This window comes from Lynx canadensis, chromosome C2 (genome assembly GCF_007474595.2).
Source record: "Lynx canadensis isolate LIC74 chromosome C2, mLynCan4.pri.v2, whole genome shotgun sequence".
Taxonomy (NCBI): domain Eukaryota; kingdom Metazoa; phylum Chordata; class Mammalia; order Carnivora; family Felidae; genus Lynx; species Lynx canadensis.
The window spans coordinates 81,638,351-81,656,591 of NC_044311.2; the positions used below are offsets into that span (position 1 = coordinate 81,638,351).

Sequence of the window (18,241 nt, forward strand, 5' to 3'; positions counted from 1 at the left end):
GCCAAGCATACTTAGCATTTGGTAGATTCCTCTGTTTTCTGCCCAGTGAAAATAAGATTTTTGAGGCTTTTTTCTGAATTTATAGGAAAGGTAATTAAATTTCTTCCAAATGGCACTGAAAAGAAAATGGAATTAAGACTAATGGAAACACATTAAGATTTTCACTCAATCCAACTGCTCCTCCAGCAATTAAAATTCTATCAGTTTCATGGTCTTGTCTAGGTAGTAATAAGGAGTCCATCCCCAAAATGGACAAATGGAAGATGGAATCACACTTTTCAAAAATATTTTTAAGAAGATTCATTTATCAGATTGTGCACTGAATGACATGACCTTCTAAATCCTGCCCAATGCTAAAATGAATAAAATATACCCTTTATATGCCATTAATGTGTATTAATTTATGTAACATCAAAGTCCCCTCAAGTCACCTAATGGTTAAGAACGCCTGTGTCAGGTGCTGAAAACAAAAAGAGAACTATGACACAGTCTGGCATTAAAACCTAGTGCTTAATCCCTATCACGTTATCTCTGCTTGTTCACACATACAAGTCAGGAGCATGGCTCAGCTGCTTAGCTTACCCAAGTATTTGCAGGATGACAAGCCAGCGTGATCACCACGTAAAAATCAATTGTTTCTCTGTTCCCTCCATTGATAGCTCCAAGATACACAGTGGAATTAGCATGTGGTTTTGGAGCCACAGTGCTGCTGGTAGTGATCCTCATTGTTGTTTACCACGTTTACTGGCTGGAGATGGTCTTATTTTACCGGGCTCATTTTGGAACAGATGAAACCATTTTAGGTGAGTAATGAACGTTTGATGTAAATACCTTCAACTGTCCTTTTCAGAAAGCATGTTGACTTGATAAAAGCTAGAATAACTGGGAGATTTAATCTAATTATCTTTTGTTTCGGCCCTTACTATTGAAAATCTTTCTAATGTATATTATTTTGCTTCCTTGGCTCAATATGTGTTTAGTCTAGGTTAGCCTGTCCAAATAGAAATATAATGCAAGCCACATATGTAATTTAATATTTTCTAGCGGTCACAGTAGGAAAAGTAAAAAGAAAGTGAAAATTATTTTAATAATATACCTTATTTAACCCAATATACTCAAAATACTATTATTTTAGCATATAATTAATATTTAAAAGCTGATGGTGATATTTTAATCTTATTTTTTTGTGGTCAAAATGTCAAAATTTGGCATGTGTTGTGTTTTAAATTTACAGCATATCCCAGTTCAGACCAGTTGCATTTCAAGCATCCGATAGCTACGTGTAGCTGTGTCTCCTGTAACTGGACAGTGTAGGTCCACTCTTTGTACTTAAAAGGGGTCCATACACCAGCAACATCAGCATCACATGGGAGCTTGATAAAAGGAGGCTATTAAGCTAACCCCTATTCTGAGTCAGGATCTACATTTTAACAATATTCCTGGATGATTCAGGTGCACATTAAAGTCTTAGAAACACTGCACTAGTGCACATTTGCCTGGTGACAGGCATGGAACAATGAAACATACTGATTCTTAGACTCATCCCATAAAGATTTTCATTCAGTAGGTTTGTGGAAGAGACACAGAACCTGTATTTTTACTGAGAGGTGATGTTTAAAATCAGGCAACTTTGGGAAAGATGGGTTTATTGAATCTAAGTGTGTGTGTATATATATATATATATATATATATATATATATATATTTCAAATGTTTATTTATTTTTGAGGTGGGGAGGAGAGGGCAATGAGAGAGAGAGAGAGGTTGAGAGAGAATTCCAAGCGGGCTCTGTGCTGACAGAGGGGCTTGAACTCACAAACTATGAGATCATGACCTGAGCCGAGATCAAGAGTCGGATGTTTAACCAACTGAGCCACCCAGGTGCACCAAATCGAAGTATATTTTTAATTGTGGTTATTTTCATGCATAAATAATTTAGACACTTTCTGAAAGTTTTGCTCAATTTATAATTCTAATATATCAGTGAGTGACAAACTAGGACAGGAACTGTAAATTTTCTGTATGGTATTCATTGCCAGTGTCTATGATTGACTATTTGCCTCCTGATTGTGTTAATTCATTGTCAAATGAGTCAAATCTCATTTATTCTCCACTATAAAAACTAAACTTAGTGATATGAGAGTAGTATACACATCAGACAAAATTTGTAATTACACCTTAAAATAGTCATTTTGCCTGGAGACCTGTCACAGGTGGGAAATCACATGAAATCTGTCAGATAATTCATACAGTAAAAAAAAAAAAAGGAAAAATGTCTAGTATGCAAAAGTTTGATTTAAGAAAAAAAATGCAATACTACTGAGAAACTCTTCTAATTTATATTCGATCTTTCTTCCTTTTGCCAGATGGGAAAGAGTATGATATTTATGTATCTTACGCAAGGAATGCTGAGGAAGAAGAGTTTGTGTTACTGACCCTCCGTGGAGTTTTGGAGAATGAATTTGGATACAAGCTGTGCATCTTTGACCGTGACAGTCTGCCTGGGGGAAGTAGGTATCTCACATGAGTACAAGTGATGCCACCCTCTGAATGGCAAAGGGAACCCTTAGTTTGGGGTCAGGTGTGAGAGTCATGGCAGAGCTCTATGTTGGCATCTTCGGATATTTAACATCCAATTGTTTGATGTAATAGAGACTTCTTTAGGAATAAAATTACATTGTGAGTTGTAGATTATTTAAGTGCCATTTATGGTTGTAAAATAGTTCCTCTTGTAAGTTTTAAGAACTCAGTGTCAGAAAAGTGTGGAGGCACAGTGGATTAGAACTCTATTAAATACCTCAGTTTTAAATGCTCTGCTTACACACATTTAGATATGTAGAAGGTTTAAGCAAATCTGCATTAGTTTCCCTAGAATGTTTTTTTTTGTTTTTTTTGTTTTTTTGTTTTTTTTACAAACACTGAGTTTAAACAACATTTTTACAAAGGCTGAGGTGTACTTGATTTTACTAACGATGAGTTTGTGAAAAGAGTGCACGAAATCTCTCTTTATAGTACTCACTCATAATAATCAGAATATTTTCTCTGTGGTATTTGCTAATTTCCTTTTCTTCACTTTTGCTTTCTAGCAAGCCAATGCTATTCATATTCTCCTTTTTCTTAGGTCTGTTTCTTCCTTTCTATCAGCTTATACATTTGAGATGTAGTTTAAAATTTTACAAAGGCCAGTATATTCTAGTAGTTTAAAAAAAAAGAAATTTGAATTGCTGAATGCTTTCAAGGAAAAGTACATCTCTAATTTTCAGATCCACCCAGTAACATACAAAGTGACAGTCCATTTGAGTCTGTTTTAATAAATACATAATAGCATTCCTAAACCCTCCGTTAAACTTTGTACTGTTGCAATGCATGTAATGTGTCTGATCTTCAGTACAACAAACTGATTTTCCTCCCCTAAAATCCTGTTTATGTTAGCCATTTGAGATGTTTTTGAAACTATTATATGGATAATGGAGATATAAAGTAGACTTAAATGTTTACGCTCATCTTGCATTAGCCGGACTACTTACTTTATCTCCTGTCATCACCTAGAAGTCCATCATGCTTGTGTTCTGCAGCTGATGTGTCTCTCAGGATCATTTTGCCAGGAAATGATGACTCGACTGAACAGCTAAAGGACAAATTCCACTCATTTTAAGACTTAAAGTCCTAAATCACTTATTCATCCATTTATTCATTCATTCTGCCATTCAACAAATATTGATCACTTGGTGAAAAGTTATATAAAGGTATACAGTATAACAATGGCCCGCCAGTAGGGGTTGACAATCCTTTGAAGGATTCAAATTCCACATAGTTACTCTTGCATCTTGCTTTGATGGTGGGTCCTTGTGAGCCACATCCTCTCTGCCACTCTTCTTCCTCTTTGCCTCTGGTCTCTTTCCATGCGTATACATGGCCTGCCTCCAGCAATACTGCCTCAAGTACATAATTACTTATTCCTCAATTCTCCTCCAGACTGCACATGGAATTTTAATTGCAGGTCTTTCCCCTTGGCCTCTGTACCTGTTGAAGGTGAAGGGGCAAAATGACTACTTAGGGGAGTATCGTAAGCCATGAAATAGCTTCCCACAACACTCGTGTATTCCCTGGACTTGGCTCCTATTTAAACTCCAGGTAAAGGATTATACAATCCTAGATAAGCAGCCTTGAGGAGATGGATTATTCCCAAGAATTTAGTGACAGGAACTAATCAGAGCCCTTGATAACAGAATAGAATTACACTGAATTTCCATTTTCCCTGTTTCCTCTTCTTCTTTTCTGACCTGAAGAAAGTATTTGCCTGCTAGTGAAGGCAGACACATTAGCTAGCAGCTGCTGAAACACACGGTTTCATAGTAATGATAGGAGTTTAAGGAGAAAGATCCAGGGACTAATTTAGACTCCAGAGCAGTGAGCAGAATAGAAGGCTGAGCTGAGAATGTGATGCCAGCCAAAATGCCATTCAGTTAGCTAGACTTTTTAAAGTTCCTATTCTAAGGACATAGACCAGTCTGAGTCAGGCAGGAGTCTGGCAACAAAGAGGGACTTTCAGAAAATGAACGTTCCTACTCTTGCTTTCCTGTGTTGGTGAGAAATGAATTTCCATGACTTTGTCTATGATGATTATCTTTTTAAACACCCACTGGCATTAGAGAGAAGCCACATGGGGTATCGTTGGGTAGAAAGGGCTCAGGAGCTGATTTGACTGGGCTGCAGCATGCCACATGGTTTGAAGAAATCGATTTCTGTACAATTCATCTATTTCTCATAAAGCTTTTGAAGACCAAGGTCACAGAAGTATACTTGGCTTCATGCCTGTTAAGAATTCTTTTTTGGGGCGGAACATGTGCATATCGTTTTCAGTACCTTGGAGGAGTGTGGCATTTATTGGACAGAGTGGATCTAAGGATTAAGTTGTTGCAAATGTTCTTGGTAAAAGTTTCACCTCAACTCCCAGGCTGTTACCCCAAGATCCCTACACTTGCTCCCCAAGCCCCAGGCTTTTGGGGAATTCTTGGCCAACACTAATCCCCATGGTGTTTTCTTTCTCAGTTGTCACAGATGAGACCTTGAGCTTCATTCAGAAAAGCAGACGCCTCCTGGTTGTCCTAAGCCCCAACTACGTGCTCCAGGGAACCCAAGCCCTCCTGGAGCTCAAGGCTGGCCTAGAAAACATGGCCTCTCGGGGCAACATCAACGTCATTTTAGTACAGTACAAAGCGGTGAAGGAGACGAAGGTGAAAGAGCTGAAGAGGGCTAAGACGGTGCTCACGGTCATTAAATGGAAAGGGGAGAAATCCAAGTATCCACAGGGCAGGTTCTGGAAGCAGCTGCAGGTGGCCATGCCAGTGAAGAAAAGCTCCAGGTGGTCTAGAAGTGGCGAGCAGGGTCTCTCCTATGCATCCTTGAAAAATGTATGAAAGGGACAATAACGAAATGGGTAAAAAGAACCAAGGGCACTCCAGGAAGGAAGAGAGTCCCCTTTCTTTGTTCCCAACGTATTGTTTCACAGACAGAAAACAATTCTGTCCAAGCCTCCCCGGAGGGATAAATTCAGGGTGACTATGACTGGTCGTGGTGTTTCCTCAGGCAATACTAAGGTTTAGAATGGTAGTGCCTCCAGTCCGTCCCCAGTGTCTGATGGCACTATGTTCTTTGCAGGCAAAGGCTCAGTTGATGCGAATTTCCCCTCTCTGCCTCCTCCATCCCTGTTCCACGTCTCCATTCCCTTTCTCATGTTTTATCACCTTAATGTTGTGGAGCAGCCTTTGGCTGTGGATTTCAAGACCCCTTAAAGATAACTCAGCTGTTAACAAGGTCATTGTGAGTTTCCAAGTACTTTTCATTTTTACTCATCAGTTAAAAAGAGAATGAAGGCCCACATTTGTTTTAGCTGAGGACAAGGAGCTCTTCAGCTCATTGTGTTGTCCAGCGTGCCCTCAAGGCCAGACGGGCACACCCCTTTAGGACAATACAGAGCAGCAGCGTAACTGAAAGTGTTCCTTATGATGGTTTTAAAGGGCTCGCCTGTGGTTTCTACTACATCCCTTGTGTCCTCCTTCTCAGGTCATTGATGTCCTATTTGTCAACTTGAAAAATATACCATACGTTTTTTTTTGTTTTTTATTTCAGTAAACTCCTGGATATCTGTAGGTCGACCCATATTTGTCACTCCATCTCCCCTGCCTATGGTACCTCCTATCAACCAGAGTTTGCAGGTGGCCCCACCCTTGGCTTAGTCTGACAGGAAGCTTCTCCTAATGGTGCTAATAGTGAAATAACAGCAAAATGCTTTTAGGGCATTTGCTGGCTTGTGAGAAAAGCACAGAACAGGGTGTTCAGCAATTTGTCTTTTAATCTCAGCCTTGCTAATGTGAATATTAGGAAAGTGATTTCTCCTCACTCGCTTCTGTCTCCCATTGTAAAATGTGGAAGTTAGACTCAGTGACCTTGAGAGTTGCTTTTAACATTAATATTCTAAGAGAATTAACTGGACCACCCAGTATTTTCGATATTTTATTCACTAGTACAGTTAATACATTCATGCTAAACAAGTCAGTGTCTTCCATGAAACTTGTTTTTTTGTTTTAAATAAAATTGTACTGTTATTAGGACTTGGAAAAGTGAAAACTAAGTCCAGAGTTTACAGAGTGGTGAATACACACACACACATACACACACACACACACATATATGCACAAACACATGAGTTATAAATGTATGTATATCTACATTGTGTATATATATATATACACATGGATTATATATGTGTATATATGTATGTATATGTGTGTGTATACGTATGTATATATATGTGTATATATGCACACACATGTGTACACAAGCATGTGACTTTAAATAGCTATTGACACAATATTACAAACCACTGAAACTCTTGTCCAGTTTTTAAATTATGTTTTTACTGTAGTGCTTTTGTGTCATGGTTTTCTGTACATCATTTGTAAATTCATAGCTCACATAGTAGTAGTTGTTGTTAGTTATTGCCTTCCCTAAATTAGTATAAATAACTTACTGCTGCTACATTTGGTATGGGTGCAATGGAATCTGTTAGGCACAGAGCTTCTATGGTCACTGCTAGGCAGTGACCAGACTTCTGGAATTAACTGATCATCTACTTTGTCATAAGTACATACACACACTTAGAGACTAGGCTGTGGTAATCTCAGCATTCAGCTATTGGGGAGATAAATCTCTACTTGGCCTGTTGGGTAATAGAGAAAAGGAAAATAAAATACCTATAGAAAAGCATGAGTATCCTATGAAACACCACAATCCATAATTTAAGGGAACCCTTATCCCAGTGTTATGAATGTTGATAATCAATTCTAAAACTATATCCTATGTTTAAGTGCCCTTCTGCAGCACTAAAGTACATAACAAATTATTTCTCTATAGTGAAGGTATTATTTTTAATTGAAGAAAACAAAAACTTCATGAATTCTTGACTATAAAACTATGGTATAGAGCCATCCTTGGATCTTTTTTGCCTATTAATGCTTTTCTTTATTACAAACCACAATTACTCCTCCTGTTAACCTTCACCCCCAAGACCAGGAGAGAGCTGACACTAGACAAGCTTTGAGTGTCAATTGCATGAGTTTTAGGTAATGGAGGACAGTCCCCTCACAGGTGGCCATTCTCTTGCCAACGCTGCATTCTTTCTGCACTTTCGGATTCAATATTTATCCCAAGTGCTTTTGGGTACCCCTAGAAACTTCTTGATATTCTTTTTCATATTTATATACTGGTCTTTGATATTAAACTTTATCAAATGCAAAAATCGAAAGCATTTCAAATCTAAATGATATGTCTCATGCTCAGAAAATTGTGTTTTATAGTTTTTGTTTTGTTTATGTCCCCAAAGATACCCCATACAAAATTTTTGGGGGAGATGAGGAAATACAATTTTTGCTTCACTGTTTCAAAAAACCTTAATGGTTTTAGATATATGATACAAAGATCTTCTGCACCCAAGTTAACAAAGAACCATGACATATAAAATGTCTAATTACACAATCATATAAAATTTATTTATCTTCTGTATTGTAACTTAGATGATTCCCTAGGATTCTAATAAAAAAAAACACTCCATTGTATTGGGAAACAAAAGCATCATTCCACTTGCTAATTATCCACTTCTTTCCATAGGTTTTAATATTTTAAGATTATCTTATTATCTTTTTTATTTTATTCATAAACTTTTGTATTTTCCATTTTCCATTTGATTTGTAAATTTGTTTCTTTTAAAAATAAACCATTTATTTTCAGCTTTGAATTTTATTTTGTGCATGTGTTTTATGTCTTTATTTTCATGTTTGGTCATAAGAAATGAGAATAAGAAGGATTCATGATACACATAAAAAGAAATTTAGAAGTTACATTAGTTAAATTTCTCTGAGAGAAATCTGAGAAAAAATGAGAACTTTATATCAACATTGTTTTTACATGTAAATAAAACTTAAGTAAAATGAATTCTTCTAGTATACCAGGTGTGTGTGTGTGTGTGTGTGTGGAGACGGAGGAAGAATAGCAGAGCGGTAGAGAGAGAGAGAAAGCGCAATAGGCTAGATTATTTCAATAGTTTTTTTTTATTCACTGTTTATTTAAAAGTAAATAGAAGTTTTAAAATTTATTATTCATTTATAAATCCACATATTAAAGTTACCATGAAGAATTGATTCAAATTAGGGGTGCCTGGGTGGCTCAGTCGGTTAAGCGTCCAACTTCGGCTCAGGTCAGGATCTTGCGGTTTGTGGGCTCAAAGGGGTCTGTGCTGACAGTCAGCTTGGAGCCTGCTTTGGATTCTGTGTCTCCTTCTATCTCTGCCCCTCCCCCACTTGTGCGCGCGCGCGCGCGCGCGCGCGCGCGCGCGCTCTCTCTCTCTCTGTTTAGCAAAAATAAATAAATGTAAAAAAAAATTTTTTTTAAAGAATTCAGAATCAATTAACATTAGTCCATATATTAGTTTAATATCACATTCACTAGACAGTGAATAATAATTTAACCAAAGTGATTAATTCAAATGTCTACCACATGTAGATATTTACACATAGGTATTTTTAACCCTGTAAGCTTGCTCTTATTATATGCATTTATAGATGGATGAACTCAGATTTAAATATATTAAGATAAAAACAGATAGATGGAGAAACAAGTATTTTTGGATTCAGATTCATCTTCCCAATTAGGTGGCTCACCTCACCCCACTTTTTTATTGCAATTTTTTTCAATGTTTATTTATTTTTGAGAGAGAGACAGAGACAGAGAGAGAGAGAGAGAGAGCGCATAAGCAGGGGAGGGGCAAAGAGAGAGAGGGAGACAGAATCCGAAACAGGCTCCAGGCTCTGCGCTGTCAACACAGAGCCGACGCAGGGCTCAAACTCACAGACCGCAAGATCATGACATAAGCCGAAGTCAGACTCTTAACTGAGTCACCCAGGCGCCCCCACTCCATTTTTTTTTTTACTACACTTCATATTTTAAGAAAGAGAGAGAGAAGTTTGCTGCCCTTGCATACACCAATAATCTAGGCAAAGAACAAAATTATAGTCCTGGTTTTCTTCTAGGTAAATTGCAGGGAGATTGTGACTTTTAAAGGCCGGATATTCTACAGTATTGATGAATTCTAGATCAGAAAATGTGATCTCAAAATTAATTTAGCACTACACAAGAAATCTGGTCTCATCAGCCTATAGCCATACCCCACTCTTTGAGCCAAACAGAATAAACAACTTATGACTCCCTCTCCATGTAATATTCAGCATTAAAAAATAGTAACAATTCACATCCTCAACTGCAGTTTTTACAATATGGAAGACATTAAAATAAGTCATAAAGGAGGCAACTTTCTTCAAAGTACTGCCTGAAGGCCCCTAGGAATAGCCCAACCCCCATCTGATAAGCATCTTACATCCATTCTTCAATGTCTAGAATTCCACCAGACATTCCACCGTATTTGTTTCTTTAGCATTGCCCTGTCTCAAATGCAAATTTTGCATTTTCAGGATGAGGTACCAATAATTAAAAAAAAAAAAAAAAGATAAAAAGCTAGAATCTTTCCTTACAGGATCTAGGACAGCATTTTATTTTCAACAGTGGTATCCCCATTGGACAGAACATTTTCCTAATAGGACTATTTTGAAGTGAAACACACAATGTACACATGCGCACACACACAATTTGAGTGCACAAAGTTCTTTTTGGTTGATTATCTATCCACGTTGTCTTAAGGTTATATCGTATTTCTCATGAGATAAGAGAAGCAGATTTTCTACTTTTACATTCTCAGGTTTATGAAAGGCAGCTACACAGATTCTGAGTAGGGCTGGGATAAAGGAGTTTCCAAAAGACACACACACATACGCACGCACACACACACACACACACACAGGCTTTGAAGATAAGTGAAAATTTAGACTTATCTTTTAAGATCAAAATAAAAATTCTCTAAAACTACTTTGCACTCTTGATAAAACTAGTTAAAAGGTCTTGAAAATTGAACACATGTCTCTTTCAGTTACCCTTCAGGTTCATGTTAAATTTACTCATTGGAAAGAACTAAGCTGGTAAGGAGCACAGCTCCTTCATTCCATGTCAAACTGTAATGATCAAATTTACTGCAAACTTTCAGCTAGTCATCACAGGCTAGAAAGTCTCTCCATCCCTCTTTCATCTCTGGCCCCAAAAGGGGAGGTCCCCAACCTCATGGTCTGTCTATATAGCACTTGTTTTCAGAATCATCAGTGGCTGTGATTTACACATTTGGAAATCCTTTCCTTCAGGAAATCACATTGTTTAAGCCCTTAAATCTCATAATGAGTTAAGCACTACATTTATTTCTGGAATTTTCCATTGGAATCTGTCCAAACCCACCAGAGTAACTATTAGAAGTTAATCCATTATCAGAAGTCTTTGATTGATTCCCACCCATTGTATATGTTGTTGCTCCTTTAATTGATTTTTAGTCCAATTCTTCATACATATACATGCAAAAAGGAAGGGAATTTTGTTTGATAACCAGGTCAATACTATGAACTGTCTGATGCTGTGTCCAAAAATTTTAAGAACCAAGAGATGTAACTGTGTGGATTCTAGGAGATGGCAATTCCCTATTGCTCTTTGCTGATAAGACTAAGTCTGACACCTTATGTTCAGTCCTCTACCAGGTACTACTCTCAGGAAACACGTATATGACCTGAATATTATTCAGAGGAACACGATAAAAGTGGGGAAAGAGACTTGAAAGCATGTCTTACGGGGGATAAGATAATACTTCCGAAGCTGATCTAAATCTAAAGATGAGGAAAAAATACAATGAGATTTTTATTTTTTTATTTTTATTTTTTTAATTTATTTATTTTTGAGAGAGAGAGAGAGAGGGAGTTGGAGAGGGGCAGAGAGAGACGGAGACACAAAAATCTGAAGCAGGCTACAGGCTCTGAACTGTTAGCACAGAGCCTGATGCGGGGCTCGAACTGACGAGCTGTGAGATCATGACCTGAGCGAAGTTGGACGTTTAACCGACTGAGCTACCCAGGCACCCCAAGCAGTGAGATTTTTAGAGATTTGAAGGTATTAGATCTAAGACTACCATATAAAAGTCGCAGGGAAGAATATTTTTTAAAAAAATAATTTACAAATAGCTGAAATTAGCTGCTTTTAGAGGTGGTAAATTTTCTCATCCCTGAAGGTAGCAGGAACTTAGCAATCATTGATATGAGTAATGTAGAAGATTCATTTGCTGGGCAGATTATTTAACACTGAGAACCTATGTTCCTGAGTGTTTATTTATTGCCTCTCCTTTGTAGGATGGACAATGATGAACTCCAGTTTATATAAGTTTTCACTAGGCATTGTCCTATCTTTCCATTTTCCTATAGATACAGTGGAAGCAGTTTTTGACTTCATTCAGAGAAGCCGAAGGATGATTGTTGTCCTGAGCCCAGACTATGTGACAGAAAAAAGTATCAGCATGCTGGAGTTTAAACTGGGTATCATGTGCCAGAACTCCATTTCCACCAAGCTCATTGTGGTTGAGTACCGCCCCCTTGAGCATCCACACCCAAGCATCCTGCAGCTGAAGGAATCCGTGTCTTTTGTGAGCTGGAAGGGAGAAAAGTCCAAACACTCTGGCTCTAAATTCTGGAAGGCCTTGCGGTTGGCTCTTCCCCTGAGAAGTCTGAGTGCCAGCTCTGGCTGGAACGAAAGCTGTTCTTCTCAGTCTGACATCAGTCTGGACCATGTTCAAAGGAGGAGAAGTCGTTTGAAAGAGCCCCCAGAACTCCAGGGCTCAGGGAGGGCTGCAGGCACCTCTTCAGCCCCAGATACAATGTCCAAGCACAGAGGGAAGCCCTCTGCGGCCTGTCGCTGCTGTGTCACCTACTGTGAAGGAGAGAGTCACCTCAGGAGCAAGAGCCGGGCAGAGATTCATAACCAGCCCCAGTGGGAGACACACCTGTGTAAGCCTGTTCCCCAAGAATCAGAAACTCAATGGATACAAAATGGCACCAGATTGGAACCCCCTGCTCCCCAGATCTCAGCCCTTGCTCTTCACCATTTCACGGATTTATCCAATAACAATGACTTTTATATCCTATAATTACCGTATGGTGGGTGGTGGCTGCTATCCATACCAGCCCTCTTTGTGTCATGAACCTATGGGAATAACTGACATTTTTATCATCTAGTGGACTACCAGACTGTGTCCCCTTTATTGATTTTTAAAAACTATTTATTTCTAGGAGACAAAAGACCTGAGGACCTGAATCCAGAATTATTGCCTCTCTAATGGCCTCAGAAGAGCACACTCTTCTTGGGCCCTAGAAGGTCAGTATGTGAAACTTGCCTAGAGTCTGATCCTCTATCTTGCCCAATAGTTTCAAACTGAGCAAAGAATTTAAGTGTGTTTCCTCTGAGTTTGTCGATCCACCTCACGTTATGAGTCAGTCAGGTGTACTTGGGTAACGACACTTACAGGGTATGCATATCCCAAGGGAGCATTGTGGACATGAGTTGGTTCAGGTGGAAGCTGTAAGACTCAGCTCTACAGAAAACCTATAGCACATTTTCCCTGGAAGAACCAAACACGCTCACACAGGGATACATGGTGTTCTGTCATTGTAAACTAGTGCTCTCTAAACTGCCTAAAGTTGTTAGTGTCAATAAAGTTCTATTTTTATGTGATTTAATTTGTACTAACAAGTTTTTACCTGTCTCTCTCCCCTCTTCTTTTTATGGCTTTTGAATTCATACCAGAAGAGTATTCCACTTTAGGAAACCTAGGCTTGGTTTAGGTACTAGGAAAGTCTGAGGTGCCTCTTTAGCTGCTTTCTCATGTGTATGAGAGGAAATCTGGGAAAGGACAGAAAGCGAGTGAGAAAATGTTCCAAATGAAATGGAAGTTTACACAAAATCTCATTATTTTTAGAACTGACAGCTGAAAGATTCAGATTGTTAGGGATTTATTGTAGCATTTGGTATATGAATCCCTTCTCATTCAAGTTTCTGAGATGAGATAGTCAATTCAAGTGCCTACAGGAATCAGAAAGTAAGAAAAAAGGAAAAAAGGACCAGATATAAACATAATACATATGCTGTCCATCTAAGACTCATGTTTATAGGGACATAGGTATAGATACATATTCCTTTAGTTGAAACATTTTGATGACATTTGATCTCCCAGTGAGGGAGATAATAGAGATGATTGGGCCGGTGGGTAACTGAAGAGTATTTCTTAAAAAAGGAGCAACGTCTACTCAGCTCCATCACAATATTTGTCACTCAGCCCCACTGTTGGCAGATTGTTGAATTTTTCAAAAGAATCTAAAAATTAATATTTGTAAGTAGTCTCCCAATTATGGGATGGCTTAAATAAGAAAGAAAGAAAGAAAGAAAGAAAGAAAGAAAGAAAGAAAGAAAGAATCAAAATGCATGAACATGTATTCAGCCTAAGGGCCACTAGTTTGTAATTTCAGAACTAAAGTATTCATCCAAAGAGTATATATCTGAATGGGGATTCAAGTGTCCCTGGCAATAGTAAGACTGGAGAACACAGGCTGGCCCTAAGGACATAATGGGAGACTTCTTTTCTGTCCCCAAATCAAAAACACCTGAATCCTCAAAATAAGGATTCAAAATAGTGATCTGACTTAACACTCCATCAGAGGAGAAAAAGCTGGAAAATAGTTCCTTCCATCCACTCTGGTGGGAGAATAGAGGCTCCCTGTCTGGTGACTTTAACTGTAAGACAACCAGAAACACAATCTGCTATCCTTAACAGGAGCTGAGTGAAAAGAGCAAACGACCACACCAGACATGAGCAGTCACCTTCAATACATTAATGCTGGCTGCTTGTGAGCTATGACCCAATGAGTGTCAGCCTTTCTCAGTCACTAATAGTGAGGGATGGAAAAGAAGCCAGATGTTTATTCCACTACTGCACTTGGAGAGAAAAGCAGAAAATCCCTTCTCTGTTCTAACAAACTATTAGATCCTTTTTCCTGTTGAAAGAAAAGATATGGGAATAAGGACTCCCCAGAGGAAATGTGACTCATCGTGGAACCTGGAATTAAGAAATGACAGGCCATCCTACCTACCTGAATATCCAACAGAAAATGATTGAGCACAGTCCATATTCTATATTCATTTCTTCTTAAAGGAGATTAATCCATCCTTGATGGATGTTCAAGGATCTTCACTTGGAAGACAGCAGTTTATCTTCCAAAGTGTTAAAAGGTGGTGGTGGGGTAATGTAAGTTGCTCCAAATCCTAAAAAGGGAGAGAATGCTTTTACCCATAATCTTATTCCTTATTAGCTCAATGTCCCAAATACAAAATATCTTCACAAAATTTGAGAAATTACTTTTGTTATTTATGAATTATTTTTTTAGTGAAAAAAAATAAAGGATGAATGGCAAAGACATGGAAATTAAACATGATTTCTTATGAATGAGTAGCTACATAATTTTGTTCTCAAAAGCAAAGTTAGCTCTGGTGAGTATCAATTTCCATTAACAATATAAAGACAATGCAAGCAGTATAAAGTCATAGCTTTTGGCATTAGCTATACAAGGGTCAGAAAGATAATGGACCATACTTTTACCGTATGAAGAAAGGCTAAGAGGTTATGTTATTAGCCTCTGACTCAACATGCCATACGTGAGTATAATATTCGGTGTCAAATACTTCAATGAGGCAAATGATAAGAAAATTTCCTTGTGGGTCATGCATATTCATAATTGACATATGATTGCAAGTTAAATGTATATCATTTACATAGCAATATTGCCTATTTAGGAGCAGGAGTTTTAAGTCAAGTAGAGATGAATGTGTGTATTGCTTCTCTCCTAATTATCTGTTTGACCATGGGCTCTATGGGCCTCAATCTCCTACTTAGTAAAATGGAGATCATATTATTAACCTCACTGGGTTTTGTGGGCATTAAATGATATAATGCATGTAAGTGCATAGCACAGTGCCTGGCATATTATAAGTGCTTGATAAGTGTTGGCCAGTACTATACCCATAATGGAATCATGCTCATGGTTGCAGAAACTTACATTTGCCTAATGGGTTATGGTTTACAAATTGATTTCACATGCATCACTTTTCTTTCCTTATCTTTCTTCCTTCTTTTTTTTTTTTTTTTACTCTCCCAAAATGCACAAAAGCAGTACAGAGCAGGCACACATTATTTAGGATAAGTGACTTTCCTAATGACACTCAGCCAATTAGCAATATGGTTAGGCCTCTAATCTAGGCTTCTGACACCTGATCTAGTGCCAATTCTGGAACTTTTCCTATAAGATTCATGTGGAAGTACTTCTAATTGTAACTATTTAATATGGACCATTATACATTCAAATCAACAAGTCAGTTAATGTAAAGCCACAAAAAGCTAATTAAATGTCATATCAAGTGTCTGACGTGTCATCTGGCCTTGTCATATTATGATTTTATAGAATTTCATTTTTTTCTATTTTAACATTTGTTTAAGAATTTAAAAAATAGAATCATTTTTTTGTGTCTTCTAGACTCTATGATCAGGTTATAATTTTTCTCTCAAAATAAATTATTTGTGTTTGTCTTAATGGAAAATAAAATGTATCCACCTTATACCTTGAAAAACAAATTTAATCTTTTAGCAGCTGTGATTTACACTGTGAGTTCCAATTATCATTTCTTATAACTAATAAGAATCCTAGTGATAATGCGTACACTTCTAGTTTGAAAATTTGAAGTGACTGGTAAACTAAAGTGCATGAAAAAGATATCAATAATAAATTGACCTGGGTATAAAGATATAAGAATGCAGAATGATAATCAGTCCCTATGGCAATGATTTCAAACTTCTGTGTGTATAAAGATCATTTGGGGGGCATCTTAAGATGAAGATCCCAGGATGGGCCCCTCCCTTAGAAGAGTTGATTTATTGGGTCCTGGGCATTGTCTAGAGGTCTATGTTTTAATATTGTGCCCTTGATAATTCAGGTATTCCATGGGTCAGCTATCAACTACTACCTATGAGAGTTCTTTCAAACCCTTTCCATAGTTTTTATTTTATTACTCAGGTTATAAGAGGAGAAAAGCTTTATGAGAGTCTGGTCCAGTACTTCTTAAAGTGTGTTCCTTGATGCATCCATATTGGAACCATTTGGGGTTCATGCATGAAAATGCATATTTCTTGACCCATCCAAGATTAACTAAATTAGGATCTCGAGAGTGGGGCAGATTTGCACTTGAAATAAACTTTCCAGGTGATTCTAATGCACAAAAAGTCTAAGAACCATTAATTTGTATCTCTCTTTAACTCCTCTTTTACCCTTGTAGGCTCTGATTTTCTCCAGCCAAGGAAGACTACAAATCATCCTTTAAACAAGGTGTTTGCAGGCAATAGATGAAAATATAGGGCATGTTTAGCCCTTGGAGTTGCCTTGGCACAAGAAGACAATTAAATAGAGGAGCAGTTAGTGCAGTGTATTTCTAATATATGAAACATCAAACACTGACATCTGGAATCTGGTAGGATTGCTGTAATCATCACATGTATTAATCAGATTCAGATAAGCTACATTGTGCTAACAAAGAACCCCAACATTTCAGTAGCTTTATATCACAAGACTCATTTCTTCTTTATGCTATATGTCCAGATACGGGCTTACATTTCTGTAGTTCTGCCATCTGAAATGTGTGGCTTCCTGCTGTTCTGAACTTCTAAATATGACACTTATTACTCTCACTTACAATCCACTGGCCAAAACTAGCTGTGAGTGCTGATCCAGTCATAGAGAAGGCTGGAAAACGCATTCTTCCTGGGTTCCTGGGAAGAGAAAAATGAAATGGAACTTGGTGAACACAAAGCACTGTCTTAGCCTAAGAATGAGATATTGAGATTGCCTGAAGAGGCAAGAGAACTACATACAGAGTTATGTTAAATACCTTGATAATGAAGGAATGGAAAGACTTTCCTGCCAACACCCCACCTCAGCTTGCCAAGGTGTCAGGTCAGGTAGTTGTGAAAAAAGAGTATACGAAAATGAATACGCCTTGTCCATAATTTTCCCTAAGGAAAGTAACAGAAGGAATGCATAATAATGATTACAGCTTCTGATTAAGGAAAAGGATTCTTAAAAATTGGCAAGTTTCTGTATTTGGTTAATTTCCATTCAGTGGCTTTAGGTAGTTTTCTAAGAATGTGATGCTCAAACCATCTGCCAACGAGCCATTTCATTTTTGAATATCCAGGGAGTCTCAGAAGGATTGAAGACATTTAGAACACAGCAGAGCATGTAACACGGTCATTAGAAAGTCTCCCTTGATCTATTTATCTGAAGAGCTAAATGGGGAATTCAAACTGAACATGCTAGAGCTCAGATGAAAGAAGAGATAAACGTTGTTGTGGGTATTATGAAGTCGGCCGCCATCTATGCATCTGCTCTCTCTATGATTTGGATTCTTTGTATTAAAGATTTGAATTTTTACGACTTCTCTAATGTTGTGCAGTATCATTTGGTCATGAAGAAATCTCTCTTTGTGCTTAAGGAGCCTAAATCCATACTAACAAGTTACAATGCTGAACAAAGAAAAAGTTTGATTGCTTAGTATAGTGAGGAGATTATGGACATACTCAAAATTCTTTAGAGAATAATTGACAAAGGTTTTCTCCTGGATAATACAAAACACTTAAATATTTAAGTAGAAAAAAATGGCTCTTTGAAATGGCC

At 37.7% G+C, this 18,241-nt stretch overlaps 1 protein-coding gene across 5 annotated transcripts in view; it reads left to right on the top strand.

Annotated features, from left to right (window-relative positions):
• LOC115524279 (interleukin 1 receptor accessory protein) overlaps window positions 1-17,978 on the top strand; it is a 136,332-nt gene extending 118,354 nt beyond the window's left edge. For 2 of the 5 annotated variants that reach the window (XM_030330697.1, XM_030330698.1), the window contains 3 exons: window positions 660-803; window positions 2,366-2,509; window positions 11,900-14,857. In XM_030330697.1, coding sequence (XP_030186557.1) covers window positions 660-803; window positions 2,366-2,509; window positions 11,900-12,618 — 1,007 coding nt within the window. In that variant the 3' untranslated portion in view covers window positions 12,619-14,857. Of the gene's footprint in view, window positions 1-659; window positions 804-2,365; window positions 2,510-5,051; window positions 8,156-11,899; window positions 14,858-16,847 lie in introns of those variants that run through there. The other 3 variants (XR_003971997.1, XM_030330699.1, XM_030330700.2) reach the window with 3 other exon arrangements.
• The last annotated feature ends 263 nt before the right edge of the window (window positions 17,979-18,241 follow it).